Source organism: Cyrtonyx montezumae, unplaced genomic scaffold (assembly GCF_038088225.1).
Source record: "Cyrtonyx montezumae isolate F1298 unplaced genomic scaffold, pur_monq_1.0 scaffold_36, whole genome shotgun sequence".
In the NCBI taxonomy this organism is placed as follows: Eukaryota; Metazoa; Chordata; class Aves; order Galliformes; family Odontophoridae; genus Cyrtonyx; species Cyrtonyx montezumae.
Genome location: NW_027072041.1, coordinates 5,691,013 through 5,717,082, shown reverse-complemented (window position 1 = coordinate 5,717,082; position 26,070 = coordinate 5,691,013). Strand labels below are relative to the sequence as shown.

Here is a 26,070-nt window from a genome sequence, read left to right as displayed (position 1 = left end):
GGGAAGAGCAGAGGGATGCAATCACCTCCTTCGCACTGTTGGCCACCCCTCTTCATGCAGCCCAGAAATTCCCCTTCTGGAATGCACTTGCTGGCTTAAGCTTTTATCAAATATGTGTTTTTATTTAGGTTTTGTAAATAGTTGGGCTGATTCTTTCTTCAAACGCTTGCTACAGGCTGAAAAGAATAAGGTTGAAAAAAAAAATATATATATATATACACACATATATAATTACATACATATATACATTATATACATATATATATTTTTTTTGCTTGAAATTAGGAACTCTTGGTAGAACAGCATGCACTTACACTAGCTATGGATTGTTTTGTCTAGAGAAATGCTGAGAGATGAAATAGAATTAATTGTCTTTATACAAATATGTGTTTTGTTCCATGAACTCCTTTGCTTTAAAATCAAAAATCTTGAGTGTTATATACTGCCTTTTGTGTGATTTCATCAAATATTGAATCATATTCTACTGAAAAAGTGGCTTTTTTTTTGTCCTGATAAATTTGTTAACTCTTCTATATATAAAAAGCGCTTGCAGGATTGTTTCTTGGCATTTGCTATTAGATAAGACTTTCTAAATAAAGGAACTAAAAATAATTTAGGAACAAAAAAGTGATTTTCCTTTCACATCTCTCAGTTGAGTATTTGCCATATGGGTTGCTCAGCATCACACTCTCAGCAGGTCTAATTTATGGTAAACACACAGTGAGTGAACAGAAAAAAAAGGCAATGAAAATATTAATATTCTCCCCACACCCCATTTTTTTGTAAACTGAGCTGAAACATATTCATATTCAGCCCATATACTTGTGGCATATAGTTCTGTATATATTTATTTGCCCCTCAGCTGGGACTTTGCAAAAACTGCAATGCTGAGTGTCTCACCACGAGGCAGACTTGCTGGAGCAATGTATGAATTACACCCTGCTCCAGCTGGCATGCTGCCAGACCCCCAGGCCAGGCTCCCTCCATGATGGGCAGTTGGTGAAAGCATGGCTGCTCTCGTGGTAGCATGGGGAGCCTTAGCTTTTCCCTGGGCCTCCACAGGAGGATCACCAGCTGAGTGAATGTGTTGATGTTCTTATTCACTGCTAGGATTTGGATCATGCTAAGATGGAGATACAAAATAAATATTGGTATGGTTTATTTCTTGAGACTTAAAATCATGGAAATCCTCAGCTTCAATATTTTGAAAATTTCTCATCTTCTGTGAGCTTCCAGAGCTTCCTCTTGCTGTTGCCTATTTTCTTTCTCTCTGTGGGTTACCTTCTAAGTGACTTTGATGCCATAACTGTCCTTCAAGGACTCTTTAGAACTTTGTCAGCACCAGTCCTGACAATATCTGTGTGGAAAATCACTGGAGAGAAGTATGGAGTGCTGAACTGACCGTGTACCATTAACCATACTGAGCCTTCTTTCATCAATGCTTCCATCTCTGATGTTAGAATGGTATATTAAAAATAAGAGGAAATAAATCTGTTCTGTAGTTAGAAACGAGTATATTTTGCAGTTGGAACAAAAAAAAACTCCAATACATAAGCAGATAGAAACTGCAGGATAAGGAAGTTGCTATCATTACACAATTGATATTGTAAATACTAATAGGAAATAGCTACAAAGGAAAATGCTTTACAAAAAGCCTTGGTTGAAGTCCTCTCCAGTACTTTATGATATGCGCAATAGACTTCAATAATGCACAAACTTTCCTTTCTGTTTGAGTATTTTCTTTTTCAGTAGTGAGCCTGCACAATCCCATTACAGATTAGAGTACTAAGCTAAATAATTAAAAACTGTGCATACATCAGATGAGGAAAGTGCAATAGTCTTTCTTTGAACAATCATTCCACTTTCCACTTTTTAGTTCCACTTTGAACAATCCAATTTCCACTAGGCAATATTTTTCCAGAGATGTCAGGTGTTGCTTTACTCACAACACCTCCAGGTATTTGTTTCAAATAAACGCGACAGTTTTCTTTGGATCCTGCTATATATTTGTCTCAGAGTGATCTCCCCAACTTGGCAGTAAGATCCATAGGTTTCATAATTAACTTTTGTACTGGTTCTTGCAGTAGTGTTGAATTTCTTCTTGTTCAGTCTTTTGATCAGGAGTTAATTGGAATGCCCAGTTTTGTTTCTCTGTTTATTCTTGGGTCCTTTATACTTCTCTAGGATGCTGCATCTTGTTGATCTCCATGAAATAATCTGTAAATACATGTAGATGAATAAATAGAAAATACGGGTTGTTTTATGGTCTAGTATGAATTCTTTCTTCATTTATATCATTATCCTAATTGTTTACAGTGTTCCAGTCAGTTACACTTACACAGATCCTCTGAGGTAATGGAGTTGTGTTTTTAGTATAAACCAATATTTACTCAGAAGTCAAACCTCAGCCTCACTTCCTGTGGACTCATAGTACTAATAGTGTAACAGTAAAATCCAAAGGATTTTCAAGATGCTCTGATGAGTAGAACCATGAAAGTACTCATTTTATTCATTTCTATTTATGCATTACAATTTCCGTGAATATCAGCCAGCTACAGTCAGGTGCCACTGGTGACTGTTTGGGATCTGTATTCATTATGCTTTGATATTAAAAAAAAAATGCTGATTTATAGGATCTTATGAAAACTGGAATTAGTGGGAAGGTTGAAGAAAAACAGGCAATAAGGAGTGCCCTATGTACTGTACTCTCAGTCTTTCCGAAGTCTTATTCTGAATACAATTAAAGTGGCATTGAATATGGTTATATTTTTTGGTCCATTATCAAACAGCCATAAAACAAGCATATTTTCAAATATTCACACAGGCAGTGATCTATCTGTGTTTGATGCCATTGTTTTGCACAACGTGTGATCATGTTATCTGTTAGCATACGAAATTTGACTCCATAGAAGCAGCTGCAAGTGGATAACCACAATATGCTTGAATCTGCTAGGAATTCACTATTTGACCTATACAGATAGAAGTTCTTTGATGAATTCTTTCATGCAATGTTTTTGCACTGAGTCTCAGCTGATGTGCATGTAGAAATAGTCATTTCCTGGTGGTATTGTGGAATTTAGTTTTTTAAAACATTTTTTTTTTTTTTTAAATCTACATTTAGTGTATTGAAACATCACAGAAAAAGAAGTACGTACATTTCTATTGATGTAATTCAAGGGGGTTCTGATGTTCTGCCTTTTCTCATGTTTTATGTATAGGTGTATGAGAAGGTTATATCTAGTCCAAGCTAACAGAGAAAAGAAGCAGTTATCTGTGACATCCAGGAAAGTTATCAATAAAGAATGATAAATGATTATTTATTGAGTAGATATTGCAGGTAATTTGAAAAAGGATTGTCTACAGTGTGGCAAGAGGGTCATGTTGACAGCAATATGTACTCAAATGTACTTCCTAAGATAGGCTGGGTATTTCATGCCCGCAACTCCATTCTAGTTTCAGATTACTAAATTATTATTATTGTATTATAATGTTTTGTACATAGAGTCAAGTGTCTGCAGAAGAAGGACGTGGTAGTAGCAACTGAAAGAAAGCTTTTAGCCATTATATATCTGATCAGAATGGTAATGGGAAGACTTTGAGAAGAGGTGTAGAATCATGGCAGAAGGGAGTTAATATGGCATAGAACATACATGAGGTATGAAAAATACAGAATATGAATATAAATCAGCTTAAAGCTAAGAGTGTCACAGAGATGAGATGACTAACTTGAAACTATTTCCTTGCATCCTATCACTAATCACCTGTGAGTAGCCCAACAGTCTCCTTGCTGCAGCCTCTTTTCAGGTGGTTGGTTGTGCAGAGTGATTAGGTCTCCTCTCCAGACTAGGAGGAACATTGGAGCTGTCAGAAGTGTAGGGCTGTCTCTGTCTATCTGTTGTGCAATATGAGGGTTTTTTTGCTATATGGAAAATGAATTAGGCTCACTTGATTTTGTCCTTAATTAACCATTTTCTTTAATTCTCATGCAGTTTGTTGCTCATTTCTGTCTCTAAGAGTGCAACCTGATTTCTGATGGAGGTCTTTATTGAGATATAAATTTCTAACTTCCTGAAAATCAGAATTGTTCTGAGAGCACTTTGCCTTTTTTTTTTTTTTTTTCCCTCCAAAGCTAGAATTTCTCCTACAGTCATATCTGTATCAGCTAGGAGAGTCATGGTGTTCTTAAGTTTGACTAACTTAATTACTCAAGCACAAATGCTAAAACTGGCTCAATTACAGTTGGCAGCAAAATCTGTTTCCTGAACAGTTTATCCTGCATATCATTTGGCTTTATCTTTCCAAGTTTAAAACTATTGACGGTGCAGATTTCAGGGCTAGAAGAACCTTTTGTGATCAAGGTCAACTGAAAGAAAGGAGCTTTCAGAAGCAAAGTAAAATAAAATTCTCCCAGAATTAGGCTATGGTCCAGTGCCTTTGAGGGAAGGTGTAATTTTAAGCTGATGAGTAGCAGTGCTGTTATACAACAGATATAGCCTCCTTGGATTGTACCTACATTCATATATTTTACAACTTGGACTAAACAAAATGAAGATGATACAGTATGTGAAATTAACTGTGTAATTCCACATAACAAAGAAAACTATAGTCAAAAATCTCCTACAGATACAGGTGACATGTTTAACAGCATTATTAAGAGTGCCTTATTTAAGACTGTTTCATAGACAGTAAAGTTGAAGCTCTCATATGATGTAGTTTCAATGGGGAAATGCCTAGTTTAGTGTAAAATAGCTTATTTTGGGTCAGGAAATTGGAGCTTCCTGAAAAATAAAAATTGTGTTAGTTTTGAGACATCTATATTGTTTTTTAAAATTTATTTTGTGTGTGTATGTGTGTGTGTGGTAGATTTAGAGATATCCCACTGGTAAAGCTTTAAAAAACCTGGTCTGTTGACCTCGTGAAAAAGTTAGTTATTTGGAATGTTAAATGCAATTATATTGACATATGGTGATAATGTGATAAAACGTAAGGGTTAAAGGTTGAAGGAACCATGGCTTGGCAATTAGCAATGTAAATGAAACATTCATTATCCAGCATGCTGAGAAGTTGATGAACTGTACAATAAATCTGAGCCCAAGTCACTACTGAGATAACTCATTTCAGACATAACAGCTTTTATTAGGATTCTGGACATTGTTTTGCATTTTCTGATGAAATATCTTGTTATATGGAAATACTTTATCCATTAATTTATGTGAAATATGTCAATAGTAAAGATTCATAAGGCCCTAGGCAATTCTTCAAATAAAATAAGAAACAGAATAAAGATGAAAAACACATTGAGAGATGTTGAAACTTATCCTGCTTGGAAAGATATTTGATTAAAGGGTACTTGATATTTCTCCAGTGCATTGGTATTGGTCTTTCTCCAATATGCATTGTGTACAGTGCTTATATTAACTTCTTTTGAGCCATGTTTCTTAAGTACACAGGATGTACACTTATTTGAGAGATGATGAAAAACATGTTTACTCAATATTTTTTAAGTTCCATACAGTATTATTATCAGGCATTATTATGGGTATCTGTACATGTATCTCTCAGAATAATTCTCAGTACCAATGAAATCAAAACTTTTTTTTTTTAACTTAATGATAGCAATGGTGGATTACCTCATATTAATCAGATGAACAGTTTAGCATCAAGTAAGAAATGGCTAATTTTTTCAACAAAAATAATAATGTTAGCAGAAACAAACACACAAAATCAGAGCTAGTTTTCAGTAAGACAAAAGATTGTAATATTTAAGAGACTGGTGGAAAGGCTTTGTTTTGTGTTCAGAATGGTTAAAAATATTTCTTCCTTTGGTATGGTGCCATGCCCATAGCAGATAGTGTAATGTATTTTCTGCTCTGACTTTTCATTCATTCACTGTTGTTAAGAAATTTGCACTATATACAGGTACACTGTGGAATAGACAGATTTCTTACTATTAAAACAAACCATTAGAGTGGCTATGTATTAGTAATATATAAATTCTGAAGACATACCACATTTTTAGCTTTCCTGCTAGTTCTGTGAATTTTAATTCTTATGGATTGTTTGGAATCCTGAAAGATCATATAATGATTTATGTATTGTGTCCCAAAAAATTAGTACTCAATCTCCCAATCTTGGAATAGCTGATATATAACATTCCTGCTTCAGAAGTATGGTGAACAATATTCACCATGTAAGATATAGATGTCCATCTGCAAATGGGAAAAATACTGGTCTTGAATCAACATTATTTTCTTAGGTTTTATTTATTTATTTATTTATTTATTCTGGGAAAGCCAATCCAAAGTATAACCACTTTCTCTCCAAGGAGATTAACTCATCCATGAATAAATAGTCTCTTTCCATTATGATGCTAGTCTGTTACTAACAAGTAGTAAGAAGTAGTCTTGAGGTGATTTTGTTTACATTTTGATACCAACTGGTTTGGAGATCAGTTGTGGATTTTATAGTCTGGGCTGATTAATGTGTTTATTTCAGATCCAATTCATATATAACTGGTTAGAGATAGAAATGGCTTGCATTTTACTCAATTATATTTAAATTGTGCTATCTATTAGCTTCCCTTTAATCAACTGCAAGGCACAAGGTGACTGGGGAGATTAAAAGTTTAGACTATGACAGACTACTTAGATCCTAGACTGTCTGACAAAAAAATATATTTTTTTACATTTTTAGTACTTCTTCAGGTATGGCAACTTCTGCTAATAGAGATATTGTCTGTAGAGTGGAAGTGAAAAAACAAAATAAACTAAACAGTAATAGCAGAGTTTGTAAGATGCTGAAAGAATAAGGCAGAGAAGGATGTGGCTCTCTGTGTACAGCTTCATGAATGCCTGAGACATTCCATGAAAACAAAGCAAAGATTCTTCTTGTTATAAGTTGTCTGATTACTAGAGATACACAAGAACTTGTTGGACCTCAGAGATTAGTCAGAATAGAAGTAGAATACAAATTTACAGAGGCTGACTGTAGATTGGGCTTTCTAGAAGCCAATTCCCTATGAAAGCATTTATCCTGTAGGTGAAAGGTGCCTTTTAGTAGGTGGCTACCTAACATTACTTGCAAACAGTACCCATTTAAGTGTTTGTTCATTTGTATCTTACTTACTGCATACTAACTTCCTTGTCTAAGCAAACCATCTGGAAATGACAGTCTTGGCTGAGAATTTCAGTGGTAGCTTTCTGCTGTGGAAAATTGGAGCCATCTACTGTTCTAAGAGAACAATATTTGAAGAATAGCATTTTTTTGGTTTGTTCTGTATCCCCAGTAATTCTTCAGTATTTGTGGTTAGTATGATATTTGTAAGTATGGATGCAAAATTAATCAGTTCTAGGTTTTTCTGGAAAAGTATTATTCAATAGTACATATGCTAAAAAACACATATACAGACATCAGCATTAACTGTTACTTACAAATTTGTACTAAATAGCCAATTTGACAATAAGGAAAAAGGCTAGGAAGGTAGCCATCTGCAAAAGTGCAAAGTCTAAAATGCTCATTCAATAAAATGAACACTTTTTTTTCTTTCTTTCTGTCTACACTGTAGTTATCTTCCAATTCTTGTTATGTTCTCTCTTTCTCCCTCTCTATTTATTTATTTATTTATTTTGAAGTATTGCATATAGTACAGTTCAATCTAAATGTGTCTTGGTGGGATAAAGCGTGACAGGGTCTTATCTTCCTATTCCTGCCTGCTTTCATATTAGCATTCAGCTTAGATGTTGAATTTAAACACTGAAACGTATTTGGACAAACATAAAAAATAAAAAAAAGCAGCAACAAAAAGAACCCCAAACAAAACCGAAAAACAACAAACAACAAGCCAACAGTAACAAGCAATGAAGAAGTCATGCATTTATTTTTCTATCTGTCAGCTCCTCAAGCTCAGAACAAGTTTTGGAAGCCTGTCAGGATCTTTTTCCTCCAACCCTTTCACTATTTCTGCAGGCCACATTATGCCACTGTCTGCTGGCTAGTTTCCACAGCTATGCCCTCCTATATTTTTTCAAAACCTTAAACAGGTGTAACTGGATGGAACTAAACAAATAATCGTATGTCATCTTGAGACAAAAAATAGGCTATAATCCAGGCAGCTGTTCCTCAGTTGGAATGAGCTGTTTATGAGCAGGGAGAACAGAGAAAATATGTATAAAGCTTATTTGCTGTTAGAAGTGGAAAAATGCACAATAATTTTCATAACTTGTAAGGTTCTCTGTCACTTTCATTACTAGGGTAGCTGGTCATGTCTTATATTTGTATACAAACACATCCAAGGCGAATAAGGCAGCATTTATGTGTAGGTTGAACCAAATGATTATAAATGAATTGAGGGATGTCTCCTGGGATTGGACATAAAGGTCTTGTAAACTGAAAATTTTATAAACAAACAGCTGTTGGGAAAATACCATTATGCTGTAATAGCTGCTATTAAAATCCATTAGCAATCTTGATGGCCTGTTTGAATTTGATGCATCATTTGCTCTGACAGCATTTCTTTCTAAAGATTTTTGTAAAATATATGTAATTATGAAATACTGTGATAATAGACTAGGAGATTAACACTGATTACACATTATACTTCCATGTGCCAATCAAGCTTTGAAGAATGCATTGTGTCTCATCAACTTAAGTAGTAGACTAACAGAAACACATTAACCTGAAAAACTGCAAAGCTTTTTCTGTCACTGTGGGAGAAAAAATATTCTTTGTGGAGGTGAAATGTTTCCAGATTAAAACTCTTGTTTTAAGCAAAAAACAAACAAACAAAAACAAACAAAACAAAACAACAACTACAGACATCTTTAGTTATTACCAAGAGTTTTTGCTCACTCCTAATTGATTCCAACTTGTCATCCTCGCCTTGATCACAGATCCAGACATGATACTGGATGTCATAGGTGTAAGACATAGTCTGTAGATTGCACTGTCACTAAACAGACTTGGTCTTGTAATGACATTTTGAGAAGTTCCTGTGTTAAGAGCTATCTGATAACTTTCCTCTTTCATGAACAGTTCAAGTGACTGTACTGTATGTAAGCTGTCCCTTCAGAAGCAGACATGAAAGCCCACAATGTGAAATGTATGTCTATCTCTTTGTGTGGTTAGAGATAGATGTAGCCTTGCCAAGAATGCTGCAAGGGCACCATCTGCTGGATGAAAAAGGATAAAAGGCTAAAGCTTTGCCAAGTGATTATATTTCAAAAATCTTTTGGTCAAGCACTCTTGTATGCTACCTTTTTACTTACTTATTTGATTGCTTGTTTATTTATTTATTTGTATTGCTCACACTGTGATGTTGTAGTGCTTAATGTTGTATATATGTCATATTTATGTTATATAAATACTCTATTTCTTACTTCTTCTTCTGTCTTCTTTTGTTTTCAGTGTTTTGCTGTATGGATGTAGCATAGAATCACAGAACCATAGAATGGTTTTAGTTGGAAGGGACCTTAGAGATCATCTAGTTCCAACCCCACTCCGATAGTCAGGGACGCCTCCCACTGGACTAGGTTGCTCAAAGCCCCATACAGCCTGGCCTTGAGTTTCTGCAGGACTGGGACAACCACAATCTCTGAGCAATCTGTTCTAGTGTCTCACCACTCTCACAGTAGAGAATTTATTCCTAATATCTAGTCTAAATCTACCCTCTGCCAGTTTAAAACCATTTCACCTTGTCCTGTTGCTACATGCCCTTATAAAAATTCCCTCCTCAGCATTTCTATAGGTTCTCTTAATGTACTTGCAAGTCACTAAAAGATCACCCAGGAGACTTCTCCAGGTTGAAGAGCCTCAGCTCAGCTCACTCAGCCTGTCTCACAGGGGAGGTTCTCCAGCCCTCTGGTTATATTTGTGACCATCCTTTGAACTAGCTCCCACTGCTCAGTGTTCTTCATGTTCTGGGGCCCCAGAACTGGACATAGTACACCTGGTGAGATCTCACGAGGATAGAGTAGAGGGGCAGAATCATCTACCTTGACCTGCTGGTCACTCTTATTTTGATGCAACCCAGAGTATGATTGACCTTCTGAGCTGCAAGTGCATATTCCCGCCTTGTGTTGAGTCTTTCGTCAACCAGCACCCCCAAATCAGTCTCCTCAGGGCTGCTCTCAAGCTATTTTCTGCCCAACCTGTGTTTATGCTTGCGATTGTCCCAGCGCAGGTCCTGGACTTCGCCCTTGGCCTTGTTGAACTTAATGAGATTGGCATGGGCCCATCTCTCAAGCCTGTCCAGGTGCCTTTGAATGGCATTCTTTCTCAATACCATGTTGACTGCACCACTCAGTTTGGTGTAATCTGTTAACTTGCTGAAAGTGCATTTAATCCCACTGTCCATGTTGCCTACAGAGATGTTAATTAACACCAACCCCAGCACAGATCGCTGAGGAATGCCACTTGTAAGCAGTCTGCACTTGGACATTGAGCTATTGACTAAACTCTCTGAGTGTGACCATCCAGCCAATTCCTTACCCAATGAGTGGTCCATCTATAAAATCTATTTTTCTCCAATTTGGCAACCAGGATGTCATGTGGGACAGTGACAGATGCTTTGCACAAATCCAAGGAGATGACTTCAGTTGCTCTTCCTTTATCCACTGTTATTGCAGCTCCATCATAACTGGCCATCAAGTTTGACAGGCATGATGTGCCCTTGGTAAAGCCGTGTTGGTTTGCACCAAACACCTTATCTCTGTGCCTTAGTAGGATCTTCATGAGAATATGCTTTTAAAGAACAAGTAGTTTTTTAGAATTACTATACTGACATGAAACTATGTGTCAATATTATGGCGATCCTCTTTTTTCCTCTCTCTTTATTATACTTTATTATACCTCTCTCTTTATTAATACACTGTTCCATGTCACTTTGCTGTATCTTCTTTCTCCTATGTGATACTTGCTTTTTGCTAAGAGGATTGTCAGAAGTTGCTGTCTTTTTTCTGTTTCTTCTCATCATTCTTCCTTTCCTTTGTAGTTGAAGTACTGTGGTAGACATTGTAAGCAAGTACATTACTCTGCTCAAGATCAGAGCACACAGTGGAGCCAGGGGCAATTCCTTTTGCAAGAGGGAAGAGTAGGAGGGTGAGCACTTTGTTGTAAAAGGAAGTTGGTGCCTAGCTCTGGAGCATTGTCTTGTTTTCATTTGCAGATATGAAGTTTAATTTTTATTTTTTATTTTTTTAAATGTTATATTACTAGTCACTTCATTGTAAGAACTGTAGGCTTGATACTGCTGCTTCTAGTGTTGTCTTTCCAGAGCCACAAGAGGCTAAAACTATAGTAATATAGTAGTATAATTCAGCATGTAAGTTGTTAAAAGATCCTTTACTACTTACCAGCTACTTGTCTGTGGTAATGTACAATGGCTAATTTAAAAGTAATGCTGTAATGCTTTTTAAGTATTATGCTGGCCTACCAAGTCAGAGGCATATGTTGGTAGTATGGCAGTAGAGGCTGAACCTTCCCACCAATATTCCATTAGATTTTATTGCCATGCAAAAGGTGGAAGCAGAGTGGTAGTTGGACAAAATGGTGTCTGACATGGAAGTGTATCTGAAGCAAAGGTGTGTCATTGAATTCCTCCATACAGAAAAGTAGCTTGCGTTGACATTCTTCAATGCTTGCTGAGCATTTATAGAAACCAAGCAGTGGCTGTAAGCACAGTAAGGTGGTGGCTGGTGTATTTTGGCCATGGTGGTAGCGATGCGAAAGACAAGCTGTATTCCAGGCAGTTTTGCACAGCTGTCACACCATGAAATGAAGAACATCTTGATCTGCTCAGTCATGCAAAGGTGCAGATTCCAACCAAGGAACTGCGCTCGGTGCTTAGTGTTGGCCTCAATGTGTTGGAAATTATGGCAACAGTGTTGGAATATTAAGTTTGTGCTTAGTGAGTCCCTCTCAGGCTCACACAGGAACAGAAAGAACACAAAGCAAGTTTGTCAAGACCTGTTGAACCAATCCAGTTAACTGTTTCCTGAATTGCACCGTTACAGGTGATGAGACACAATGTCATCACTATTAGCCATAGTCAAAATGGCAGCCTTTGAAGTGGTGACATATGAACTTTCCATCAAAGAAAAGTTCAAGATGGGGCTCTCAGCAGGTAAAGTAATGCACTGTATTTTGGGTTAGGAAAGGAGTGATCATTCTGGATTTCCTGGAACCCAGACAAATCATCAGCTCTAGCTAATACATTTGTAACACTTAACAGAGCTGAAGGCTCAACTTCCAAAGTCATGCCAGAGAAGACAGACTTTCTCTTGCAGCATAATGATGCCAGGTACCATACCAATTTGAAGACTGTGGAGAACATAGCCAATTTTTACTGTACTGACCTACCACACCCACTGTACAGTCTGGATTTGACATCTTCTGACTTTCATATTTTTGGGCTGATGAAAGATGGCCTGCGTGAGTAACGTTTTTCCAGTAATGATGCTGTCATAGCAGCTGCAAAACAGTGGGTCACCTCCACTGGTGCAGATTTTTACAAGCGTGGCATGCAGTCTCTTGTTCATCACTGGCAAAAATGCTAATGGTTGTGACTATGCTGAAAAATATTGTTTTGTTGCTGAGATTTTGTTATATCAGTGATATTGAGCTCTTTGTCCATGGAATTAAACAGAAAACATTATTTTTGGATCTGTGTATTATGCATTCTATGTGCCTTCTCTTAATACTCAGCAGTGGATGATCTTGCAGTGCACGGTGTATCAGAGGTAAATCTCTTATGTCATTCTGTATGAACAATTCGCAGTTTGAAAGAGGTGTGGATGTTTTTTTAAGTCCCTGTTGTCATATTTACATGATACTATTTTCAAAAATATTTTAGAAAAGAAGTGAAGTCCTGAACATACAGACTCTAATTTCTCAGAAGTAACTGCAGTAAGAGCATTCTAAAGATAACCCAATAGGATAGAAAGAGTTAGCTATGGGCCTAATTAATAAGGTGCTTGTACAGAGTTTATTTTTCCTTCTGTAAATTTCTTGATTTCCAGACTTCAAAAAGTTCTGAATACATTTTAACTACAAACTGTTTCTAAGTATACAAGCATTTTGCTTTCCATACCTTTACTTAATTTCCTTAAATGTTGAGGGAGCACAAATTTAACCTTTAAAGAATTGTATATGAAATTTTAGTCTCAAAACAACAAATTTTCAGCAGGCTACAGTGAAGTTAGTGAACAGCAGGATATAATTTTTTAAGTAGCTGCTAGCTTCCCTAGAGAGGAACTTTCACTTTGATATTCCTAATGAGTACTTTTTTCTTTCCCTCCTGTGTTAGGTGTTTCAAATAATATGTGACTGCACTCATGAAGTGGTGGTTAAATAAAAGCTTTTAAGGCATTACAGCCATTCATGGCATGCCAGCGGTTAATTCAAATATGTGCTGTGAATTTACTATATATTTATTGAGTTTATTGTTAATTTTTTAGTGTTCTGTTTAAGTTTGCATTTAAATATACTTATTCAATTTATTGTGTCTCTGTATAATTTGGCTGTCCCTTCATTCAGGTAACTAAGCATTAGTCATGGAGAAATTACGCTTGGTTTAGGATTCTAGTACCTTAACTACTCTTTGTAATTTACTGCCTTTTTTTTTGTTTGCCACACCAGATAAATTTGTGGCCATAATGTATTATTGTTCTTCAGTTAAAAAAAAAAAGTTTATTTTTTTCTTCATACACAGTCTTAGATCTGTTTCTTTCTAAAGGCTGAGAATTCCTTTTTACTATCAAGTAAAATTTGGACCGTATTAAATGTATTTCAGCTGTTTTCTGCCCCGAGGGCAAGTGTCTGTTAAGCTTGATTTGCATACCAGTGTCAGCAGTTATGGTCCTGTGCCTCAGGGTGGTTAAATGAGTTGTATTCAGGGTGCTCCCTTGCCTTATATCTCAGTTTTCATTTCTACCTATCCGTAGAAAGAGCAAAGCATGAGTTTGTGAAACACGTAACCTGAGCAAAGCATGTATGCTGGAGAGCTAGGCTTTGTGTGCCAGTATTCATCCAAAATCTTTCTTAAATACAACTTGTACTTGGAAATTTAAATCTTCTAAGCTGTAAAATCTGCTGTCTTACTTGCTGCAAATGTAAAGCAGAGGCATGGGTACATGGCTTAACTACTGCCCAGTGTAACTGTGTATCTTCTAAGAAGCCTCTGCAAATAATTTTGCTTTATCCTGGTTTTGCATGCGTTGATAATTACTCCTTTTATCTCTTGTGAAGGAACTGACTGTTTAACAAATGAGTTGCTAAAGGCATTTTGCTTGCATAACTGTAAGTGCGTATTAGAAGAATCCTTAGGAAAACTTAAGTGATTGATAAGAAAGTGAATTGCTATTCATATTTATAAGCAAACTTGGGGTTTTTTTATTATTATTATTATTATTTTGTGTGTGTGTGTGTGTGACAGAAGTCAGTGTACAGTATTTTATGATCTCTGTACAGTTCCTAGTTACTGTTTAGACAGCCACTGCAAGTGAGCTAGCTTGACTGAAAACATATAGAGCCCCACCTGTTTCTTCACTGCGTCTTGGGAAGACATATTTGGCTTCTTCAACATAGAGATGAACTAATTGAGTATGGAGAGCAAGCTTCTATTGCCTCAAGTTGTTTTCCAAATGAGAGCTACTCAACAAGGCAACATGGGAATTCTGTGGCTAAGCAAAGTGCTAGAGATTTAGCACACAGAGCAAACAACAATCAAAATATTTCAAAATACTTTTCTAGAATCTTTATACATATAGCTGAGAACTTTGACTCCATGGAAGAAAATTTACTAAATTTGGGTGCCTGGAAGAGAGCAAGATTGATCATATAGGGAGGTGGTGTAGAGAATACTTACAGGTATGTTACTGGCTTGTGCCGAAATCCTTGGAACTTAGTTAGAGACTTTTGATCAGTCTAGTTCTTTACATTCTGAATTTGCTTATTTGTTCAGAGTTCTAGAATGAGCACTTAATGGTCATTATTACTATATGAACTTGTGAATATCAAGAGATTCAGCTGGACTGGAGCATTTCAAAGCAGGTCATCACTGCTGCCCAAAAAACAGGAACAGTGAACCAAGGGATAAAAGCAGAATAAAGACTAAGGTGCAATCAAGGAGCATTTTGCTTCAACAGGAAACTGTGGTTATACTTTGGTTGATTTGGGGCAACAAAAAAGACCTATAAAAAGTTAAAAATTCTTGAAGTGGTTTCTGTTGTTATAGCTGAGAATACAATAGTAATAGGAATGAGACAGAGAAAGAGGAAATGGGAACACAGCTCATAACAGGTAATAGAGGAAATGAAAAATAATACGTTTGGAATTTGCTATGCTAGAGAATTTGAATGTGTAGGAATAAATAATGTTTTGGAGTATGGAGAATATATGCAAGAAGTAGAGTTTTTAAGAAACATGTTTTGGATTCAATAGATGAAGAAAGGAAACACAGAACTAGAAGAAATGGAGTACTTCAGCAATTATTGGAAATTGGTGAAAAATCAGAACTGAAATAACTTAGATTATAACAATAGCAGTAGACCTTAATCTTCCACTGATCATTCTTTTGATTTTATTTACACCTGATCATTTCAAAGTGAAGTTTTTTAGTGGAGAGAAAAGATTTGGGTCCTGCACAAACCTGAATGTCTGGATGGACTTAAGTCAGTTAATATCTTGCTAATTTATTTGCCTTTCAATGTAAGTAATTGTTACAACTATTTCAGGCTAAGTAACTGTGTTTTACTCATATAGTTAGACTGTGAAATGCTTACATGAATTAGCAAAGTAAATGTGATGAAATAAATAAAAAAATCAGTAACTTGGCATTTAACATTGCCTTTTAATCTCTGAACAATTTAAAAAAGATTTAAGGTCCATTTGCATGGAAGGACTCCATCTGTATTACTTCATTGCTGTGTAATAAACACTCAAATTGAAGGAAAATATTTTGTAGCAGATTTTTTTTAACTGATCAAACTGATCATTTTACTTCAAATAGCATTCTATTTTAGCAGGAGTTAATGCTGAGAGATATTATTATATACAAAAGTTTTATAAGTTTCTTCTTGTTTTGGCTGCAAGTTTCTGAGTTCCAACTGAAAGATTTTTGTTGTTCTTACAGTCTACTCTAGCTTAGAAAGCACTGGTGTTAAGTACAAGTAACACAGTGATTTGTTAAGATTGCTATATTGGAGGAAAAGTTGCAGTTTTCCTTCTACTTCCTGTTAAGAAATGAGCTTTTTTAAGATTTTATTTATTTTATTTTTTCCCCAGCACAATGGAATTAAAGAGGAAGGAATGTGGCAGAGACGTAGCTAACTGGTTGTATTCTGTGGGGCACCCTGAGAATGTTATGTGGAGACTGTCAGGGTGCACTGTCTGGATTACAACTGGGTATCTTGCAATACTTCTCTGTTCTTTAGGGTGAAGGTGATGGTGTTGGCTTCCACTGTATAAAAGCAAGCAACTAATGTGTACAGGACCAACTATACTACATTCTTTCTAAATATGCTTTTGGCTGAAGAGCTGAGGATTTATTAGCTTGAGTGAAAGCAATTTTCAGTGATTAGAAGGAAGTTACTTTAAGTTATGGGCAGAAGGGATATCTGAAGCAGATAAAATATAAATTCTGTGTATATGATTTGTCAGATTGTTATAGTATCCATTTACAATATTACTATCTTCTTTCAAGTGGAAGATTTTTACATTATGTCTTGTTATGCTGTCTCTAAGCAAAAAAAAAAAAAAAAAAAAGAGAGGATTCTCTCTTTCATCCCTCTGTAGTAGCCACAAAAAGGGATACAGCACTTTTTGTCAGACAAAACTGTATGTTTATGGGAAAATGGCTATAAAGTTATCATTATGATGAAACAAGTCTCCATTTAAAACTGCAACTGCAGGTACTAAAAGCACCTATAAGAATAGCTCAGCATTTTTAAACTATCCTGCCTTGGCTTTTTTTTTTTTTTACTTTATTTTTTTTCTTTTCCTTTGATTATATCTTCAGGAAGAATTAATATTTTGATACAACATTTGTTCATGGATTTGCAGTGGTTAAATCAATAGTTAATGAGGTTCATCATATAATTTGAGCTTCTAGTTTGTTTATGCTAGACCAACTTTATCCATACTCCAAACAAATTATCTCTTATAATCACCAGCCTGAAGATAAATCTCTAAATGTTTTTCTGATGATAGTGCTGTGGTTGGCAGGTGTTAGAAGTGCCTCCCAGGGACAAAGATTGAAGATGGGCTTGTTCTCACAAATCCTTCAGGCGAGGTTGTTTAGCTTTCTATCCTGTCATCTGCAGAGGAGCCTTGTATGGTGCCCTGCTAATGAAATCTAATAGGCAAAGGTCATATATCTTTATGAAGAAAAATTCAAAGCTGGTGAGTGATAAATGTGCTCCATGGGGTTCAATGGACGATGTTCAGCAATAAAATCCGTGTTTAAACAGTGTTTCAAACTGCTTGTCATATCTCTATTTTTTTTGTCTTAACTACTTTTATAACAGTTCTCATTACTGGTGGTGGAATTAGATAAATACCAAAATAGATACATATGAATGGAAAGTTGTCTATGCAATTAAATAAATAGGCAGATATTTTAACTGGGTAATACTTACTGAGTATGCAGAGCATAATGATTGATAGCTCACATAAAAGTACATGGCAGTATTGTCTCTGAATATTGAAATTTTGTATTAAATATCAATTGACTTGTGATAGAGCCATACTAGGTAGCGTGAAAGATGTGAATGAAGATTTTGGTGGTTCTGGAGTCAGACCATTGTAAATCGAAAATATCTGTTGAATGTCAAAACAGAATAAACAAATAGAACAGGATGGAAGCACAGGTATAAAATTGGAGAACTTTTACAGAATTCAAGTCAGTCCCTTTAAGAAATTACTCCAGATCTGAAGTTAGAAGGAATTAAGTAAACCAGATATTGTTTAATCACTGCTGTTTTTGGAGAAGTTGCCAGTTCATTTGCTATAGTTATACTGCTGAGCTATGAGACAGTTCAATAAATCAACTCTGGCTTGATGGATTCTAAAAACCATTGCAATGAGTGAGTAGAAGAGGAAGGAAATCTCTTAGTATTCCCTCTTTGACAAAAGGGTATGCAAAGAGCCTGAATGGATGAATGGTTGATTAATTCTGCCAGAAATTTTCTTGACAGCCAGAAATGTGTTTTTGTTACCATGTTTGCATGGGAGCTTTCTGTTAGGTATGAATTATGGCATACAAATCTACACCTGAGGCCTGTCTGGATAAAATGGACAGCTCCTGGTCAGTATATAGATGCTCGTGATGTTTCTTATGTTTTAATCCATCATTCCAGCATGTCAGCCTTTTGCTTGTTACCACTTGCTAATAGGTAAAAAGTGAAATCAAATAAATATTGTACGTGATTAAATGAGCCTTGTCACTAAAGTGGTAGGTTGTGGCTTTTTCAGTATGTTTAATTGTTTTACAAGCTGTGGAAAAATCAGATGAGATTCCTAAGCTAGGATGACAAAGAACTGTAATACTACAGAGGATAAGAAATACATGCTATAACCACATGATCTGTTGATTGCTAAGACATAAAAATACCTTCTTTTCTTTTCTTTTTTTTTTTTTTTTGAAGGGAGTAATGTATTATTTTGTATATACATTACTTCAGTATAGAGGTTTTTCTTTTATTATGTATGTATTTTTTGTATATTTTGTATAAGTGATTTTTGTTTTTAAGTATGGTATGTGAGTAAATACCAAAATTCCTTTAGCCTTTGGTTACCTGTAGTCACGATTTTCTGATTACAGAATATATTCATTAACTGTGAGAGAAATTAAAAGTTTTGAATTTAGAAATAATTAAGGATCTTCACCATTAGCTCACTAGACCAGATGATGAACATCCCTTCTTTAATCCCTGTGCTACTGTTAATTCTTTTCCTTCTTGATTTAGCAGTTGCAACTATCTACCATTGTCATGTCACACCAGTACTCACCACAACAAAATACCCACTGCTATCTTTGCTTGTCTATATTATATACTTGATGTTTATGTAAGGCAGTAACAGCAGCACCTTCTCAGAACATCTCCAGCACTTCTAATCTGTTTTGTTCTTTGAGTATATGTGCATATGCACCAAAATGCAGCAAAGCTAGTTTCAGACTGCTGAGGCTGGAGGAGGTTGTTTTGCTGTGGTTAAGAATTGGTGTTCTTTTTGCTGAGGTTAGAGTTCCAGTTCTTGCTTTTGTTAGTGATCCTCACTGGTCGCTTCTGTGCACCTTTTACAGGTGCTCCAGTGGGATGGAGAGTGCTCTAAAGCCATCAGGACGTCGATGTGCTTCTTATGGTATCATGATTTCTCATGATATGTGTAGACATGGTACCATAGCTGTTAAAATCAAGGCTGTATCAGCTAGCTGATGATTGGAACAGAAGGCTGTTTGATTTCATGACTGGGCTTTTCTTTTGTTGTTGTTTGATTATTTCTTTTTGTTTTAATTATTATTTTGTTTATCAGAGTGGTCGAGCATGAATTTGAATATGCAGAATTATTACTTGCTTAAAGTGTGAGGAAAAGATATTTAATTGTAATCTTTCACAAAGACGATCATTAATAAGATGTACTAACTGAAAATATACTAATGCTGTAGAAATGGCGTTCTGGCATGGATGTGGCTGAACACTCTTAAACAATCATGCTTTTTTCAGTGAATCTTATAGATGAATTCTTTCTTCTTTGCTTTATTTTTTGAATTGTTATGATTTCAATGAAGTTGATTGACACTGTGAGAACAGAGCTGTTACTTACAGTATGGGGAGTGAGATCAGTGACAAACAGACATTAATCTTTAATCACATATTCTGTGAAGTATTTCACAATTCTGTACTTCCTGTTTACATTTCCTACTAAGTTAAGCTCAGAAAGCTTGGAGCTTAACATCAGTTGTAATAGGGGAGCCTGCAGGACATAGCTGTGCTGTCTTTCAGATACCCGTTTTCCCCCTCTTCAGTTTGGAATTGATACTTTTTTCTCTTTGGAAACCTCATGCAGTAGCCCTAAGAGGAAAGGGTTAGAAACTGACAGCAGAGTTAGCTGCAACTTTTTTTTTTCTTTTCAGAAAATGGGTGAATCCTGCTATGGCAGAACTGCCAATTATTAGGTTGAAATGCATAGCAGTTGAGTGGAGTCTTTTCTTATAAGAAAGATAAATTCTGCATAGTATATTTTTATGAGTGATTTTGATACAAAGAAGAGGTTAAACAGTGAATAAATACTCTGTGTTTCTGGTCTGGTGTAGTCTTACAAGCCCTATTGTGTTTACCTTGCTTTGTGACCTTTAGGAACCATACCTGAAAACTTCTATACAAAATTGAGTTTGTTTTGCTTTTTTTTTTTTTCTTTAATTTTTTATTTTACGTGGGGGCTTCTGGTAATTAGCTGGGTTTAGAACAAATGGCACACAGACTGTTTGCTCTGCATGTGTGCTATAACATTGGTGTTTACCCTATTATATTGCAATTTAAGTATGTCATAAAGTTTTATCAGTGATCACACAGAAACAAACTGGGTACAGCAGTACTGACCATGAAATATTAAAAGAATACAGTGTAAGCAGTATATATTGACTTCTGGATAGTGATAATTGTTTTGGATGTGAAAACTGTAATGGGTTGCAGTGATATTCCTCATTTATATTTTGTGATGGCTGGGTATTTTTAGCAAATGAGTTGTCAGCAGAAAGGCTTCATTAGACCCATCAGGGTATCTGCCCATGAATAACGAATCCCAAACTGTACTGACAGTTTCCTTGAGCCAAAATGATGAAGCATCTCTGACAAAAGCCATATTGTGCTCTCCATGTGAGGAGTGTGAAGAACAAAAGAGACAGTTTGTTCTTAATTTGATCAGGTTAATATTGACACAGTTAGCTCAGAAGAATCAGAAGTGTGTGTAATGTACATTTACAGTGATCACTTGGGTAATTGGCTATTGGCTTCATAAATCAGAAAGTGTGAAAAGGGAGAAATTGATGATTTTCTTGAAGAATTTTTCAGAGACTTTGCTTATTTTTTGAGGCCTGCCCAGGTTCGTAGTAATTTTAGCTGTTCAGTTAAGTTTCTGAATGAAATTTGAGTTTCAGAGAAATAAATTTCAGCATATAGCCTACATAAAATTTGTAATGCATTTCACAACAGAAATGGTTAATTACTGAATTGATTGTTGTTAGCGGTTTACGGCCATGTTTGGCCCGGTTCCATGACAATTGGTGTGAGGGCCCACAGACCCACGCCCCAGGAAAGGGGAAGGGGGAAAGGGGAAGGAGAAAAGGGAGTTGGGCCTAGGAACAAAACAGTGGCAACGATCTGACGAGGAAAGCTAATATACTAAATAAGATATCAGAAAGCAAAATAACACAATATAATACAATTGGAATTAAAGCTAATAAATAAAATGAGCAAGAGAGAGTGTCCGATAAACCAAAGGCCTTACACTAGCGCTGAAGGCGGACGGCAGCGAGCACCCACTGCTGAGTCGATCCCAAAGGAAAGAGAGTGTCCCATGAACGCAGATAGTTTTTATCTTTCCCTCTGAGCGTAAACACGTAAGAACGCAAAGCATGGCACAGTCCTCTGGGGAATGGAGTTCTTCTCTTCTGAGACAGGTACACATGGAACTATCGATGATCCATGGAGCTGGAGCATTAACTCTTTAACTCCAAATGCACTACATGATGTTATGATGTGGAATACCAATACCAAAAATCATAAAACCATGACAATTGTGTTGCAAATTACATCAGAAGTTCATTGATTTGTTTAGCTTTCACATTCTGTTTCCCTGAATGATTAAGAAACAAAGCAAAAGAAAATGTTTTAGACTGTGGACTGTAATTTTGTCTTAGCACTGTATAAACTTTTTAAGTGGTTTAGACAAAGCAAATGCATGGTTTTATTACAATTGCTAAGATACTCAGTTTCTCCTGTATTCACATTGCTGTTCACTATATTGCCAGTGCATTTGTAAAATGTATTTATTATTAATTACTATCTATTTTGTGTATAGTACATTTCAAGTATAATTACATTCCGTTTTTGTAGTAGGGTATTTGGAGGGCATTAGAACTAATAATGCTTATGTATGCAGTTTGCCTACTGCACACTGCAAATACAACTTAATATTTAAACCAAACATGCAAATAAAGAGAGGAAAAGTAGTATAAAATGAACAATTTGACCTTTGTCATACTTTAACTGTCTTGCGGTGCATTTCCTATTAAACCAATTCATCAGCACATCGTGCTTGTAATTGTTTGGGGACATAGTGGGTTTTTTTTTTTTAATTTTTTTTTTTCAGTTTTGAAAGAGATGTTTTATCTTCTGTTAATGTTTATAATACATGCAACATTCTGGCTATTTACTTAGCAAATTTGTGGAAGATTCCATATGTCTATTATATCTTTCAATTTATAGTCTTTGGTAATTTGTAAGTGTTCCTTTTCTATGCGAGTCTGTTTGAAGATTTGAATGCTTGTAAAGGTCTTATTTGAATTATTTTGGTAGCAATAGGTTAAGAAGAATAAGTTTTATGGAAATATGAAGGTGGAACTAAAATAAGTATTAAAAATGGATCAGTAGTATTTATTATTGCTAATAAAGTTACCCTTGCTTTAAATAATAATTATTGTTAGTATTTAGGTATTTTGATTCATAGTCCAGTCAATTAAAAAAATTGATTTGATAGAGTCATGATGCTGCAAGATGCTTAATTCAATCTTGATTTTATTCATAGCTTAGGCAATAACATTTTCCAGTAAAAGTGTATTTGCTGGAAAATATACTTTCTGATGCATTATTTTAATGAGTTCTGTTCACCATTGTTTTCACTTGTGGACATAAATTGAATCAACAAATTATGTGAAATATTTATTGTTGATTACTAAAATTACTATTTTTGGGAAAATTTAGTAACTTACATTCTCAGGTAATATCTGAACTATAACAAGGGTTATAAGCTTACATATTTGTCATGATGTTGCAGAATGAAAGCAGTCTTGGGTTTCATACCTTTGCTGAATAATGAACATTTTCTCAGACAGTTATCTGTGGGGTAAGATTCATGGTATAAAGTAAAAAATTGACTGTGATCACTTCATTATGTTTGACTTGGCCTATGTTTTGGCACACTTTAATGACATCCTCAATATTCCTGCTGGTTTGATGTCACCATAAAACTACACTTTCCATCTTAGATTTTTAAATTCATAAATAATCTGCATGTTTTGTTTAAAAACATGGTGTTTAGTGTTAGCACAGCTAAACTCTTCTGTGCAGCTCTGAGTTTAGCTGCCAGTCAAATTTGCTGGTCCATTATGAAAGAGAAAGAGAAAGCAGACTGTAAAGTCTCCTTACAATACTTTTTATTAGAGCTTATGTTTTTAGGAGATAATGCTATAGTCTTATATCCCTTTATGCTGTAGGAACTCTGAAAGGTGTAGATTGAACTGGTAGTGGTCTTTGTACAGTACACTGGGCATATCCCAATTGTAACTTGAAAAGGGATTTCCCTTTTTTGGTCACTAGACTTATTGCAAGGGTGGTTCCAAAAGTAATGCCTCATTTTAAAATTATTTTTATTATGTCGGCCCACGATGTAAGAGGCAGATGTTGATGATATGGCAGATGATGATTGGTTGAACCTTCCCACCAATATTCCATTCGATTTTATTGCCATGTGACAGCAGACAGCAAAGTGGTAGGCTAACAAAATGGTGTGAGACATGGAAATGCATCTAAAGCAAAGGTGTGTTGTTGTATTCCTCCATGCACTAAAAATGGCACACGCTGACTTTCATTGACAGTTACTGAATGTTTATGGAGACCAACAATGGATGTGAGCACAGTCAGGCAGTGGGTGGCTGCAAATTATCCCAGTTAATTTTTTTTTTCTGTGAAGCTTCCAGTTCAGTCAGTTGATTTTAACAGAAAATGTTTATTTCCTTGCATTTTCAATTGATTCAGGCAATATAGAAACAATTGAGAAGGTAAAGTATAATGAGGCTAGAAGGCTGAATTTTTATTAGATGTGTCATTGATTTACCATGTCTACAGTAGTAAAAAGCTTTTAGAATACATCTGCAATTGGACTGTGTGCTTCCTTTTGGTACTCAGCTTGTTGTGAGTGAACAGTTGAGACGTTTGGATGTTCAAAACTTATTCACCATAATTCTTCTCTGTATCTCCCTATTCAGAATTTAAATGTGCCTATCCACCAGTAAACTGTTAGCTGACTTCTGCTTGTGCAGTAATCTTCAAGGTTTTCATGTACAGCAAATTGTTGAGTGCTATGCAAACATCAAAGCAGAGCTTCATTTCTAATCTAGGAAAGAATCTACTTCCAAAGCTCTTGACAAATAGATTTTTTTAAAGTTCAACTTTTAGGAGAGGGAGAGGCATTTTGTGAACACATTTGAGCAGATTAATAAATAGTATTTGTATTTATCTAACAAAAACAGTAATTTATCAGGTAGGAGACAGATGCAAGGGAATAATACACCAATCTGTGTATACAGTTGTTTTGTATTTATGATGAACTGCTGTTTATTCAGGGCCAGTATAGCTTGGCAGTGTTACAACTATTATAGCATATGACATTATGTTTACCATGAAGGTAAAAAAAAAAAATCAAATGTAATAGGAACATAAAGGAGAAAATAAAGTTTCTGATAATTTGTTCACTAACAATTTTCAGAACTGGTAACAGAAGAGATGCATTTGCTTTTCATGTATTATGGCCCCAAGTCAGAGGAAATAATGCATAGTTTATATTGCAAAATCTAGTTAATTCTACATTTCTACATTGCACTATTCTATGGGAATTCTACTGGCACTTAAAGCCACTGCTGTATATTAGTGTTTCTGATTGCTTTCACCACAGACTTGGGTGGAAACAGTGAGAAAAATGAACTGACCTCTAAATTTCTTACCTTATTTCAGGACTGCGTGTTACACAGGAATCTCATTGGTGATCTGAAAGCATTCATATATAAATATGAGTTTGATGTACTTGTCATTCTGGCCAACTCTTTGACAGATGAGGAGCAAACAAAACGACAAATAGCAGTATACTCAGAGAACTTAGAGCTAGGCAATCAGGTAAGTACCTGGGAAAAGAATGTGAATATATTTCTCTTGAAAAATAATGTTTAAAAAAAAAAAAGTATATGCAAAATATTGAATACTAAGGTGGATACAAGAAGTAACTACAGTTTGTTGGCAATGAAGTAGCAATTTGAAATCACTACATTATTTACACAAGGCGAAATGCAAGATTGTGTTATTTATTTATTTATTGCTTCAGAACAGCCTAATAGAAAGGTAGTCACAAGAAATATAGTAGGACTTTACAGAACAGACTGATTTTTTTTTTTATTGTGATATGCAATGCCCACAGTGTCAAAAAGGACAGTGATTGATATCTACACTTTGAGTGGTCATGAACAACCACGTAAATGTGTATTTTATTCCTAAATAATTTCAGCTCTGAAATTAAGCCAAATTATTTCTAGAACAAAAGCTTATCCAAAGTCAGATACTGTTTGTCTTTTTCTCCTGTATTTGTATCCAAATTGAAGAAATTGGCACAGGGCAACTTCTTGTACCTTTGTCTTAAAAACTTCTGATTTTATGAACAAGTATCTAAAGGATCCTACTACTTCAGGATCAGCGTAAATGTGTTTTTTTTATGAACCTTATTATTATTTTCTAGAAATTCTTTTCATACATACCTCTTATAGACTTTCACATTTCTTAGGGCAATAGATAAATATTTGCATTTTCTTTTACTAAGAAGAATGAACTTAAAAGTCAAATTGTATCATTTCGAGTAAACATTATGACCAATTGCATAATATATATTTTATACCAAACTTCTAATTTTTCATCTATTTAGTGTTCGTGAAAATCTGTTGTAGGTAAAAGGGAATAGGTAGCTATGTTGCACATTGGAGTAGACTGTACCCTGCTACCTATGTTTTTAATGGTTTTTGAAACATCCTATTTTTCA

At 35.4% G+C, this 26,070-nt stretch overlaps 1 protein-coding gene across 1 annotated transcript in view; it reads left to right on the top strand.

The window, feature by feature from the left end:
• The window catches only part of PRUNE2 (prune homolog 2 with BCH domain), a 132,243-nt gene that overhangs the window by 55,209 nt on the left and 50,964 nt on the right, over positions 1–26,070 (top strand). The window contains exon 7 of the mRNA XM_065745526.1: positions 25,002–25,160. Within this exon, the coding sequence (XP_065601598.1) occupies positions 25,002–25,160 (159 nt within the window). The remainder of the gene's footprint in view (positions 1–25,001; positions 25,161–26,070) is intronic.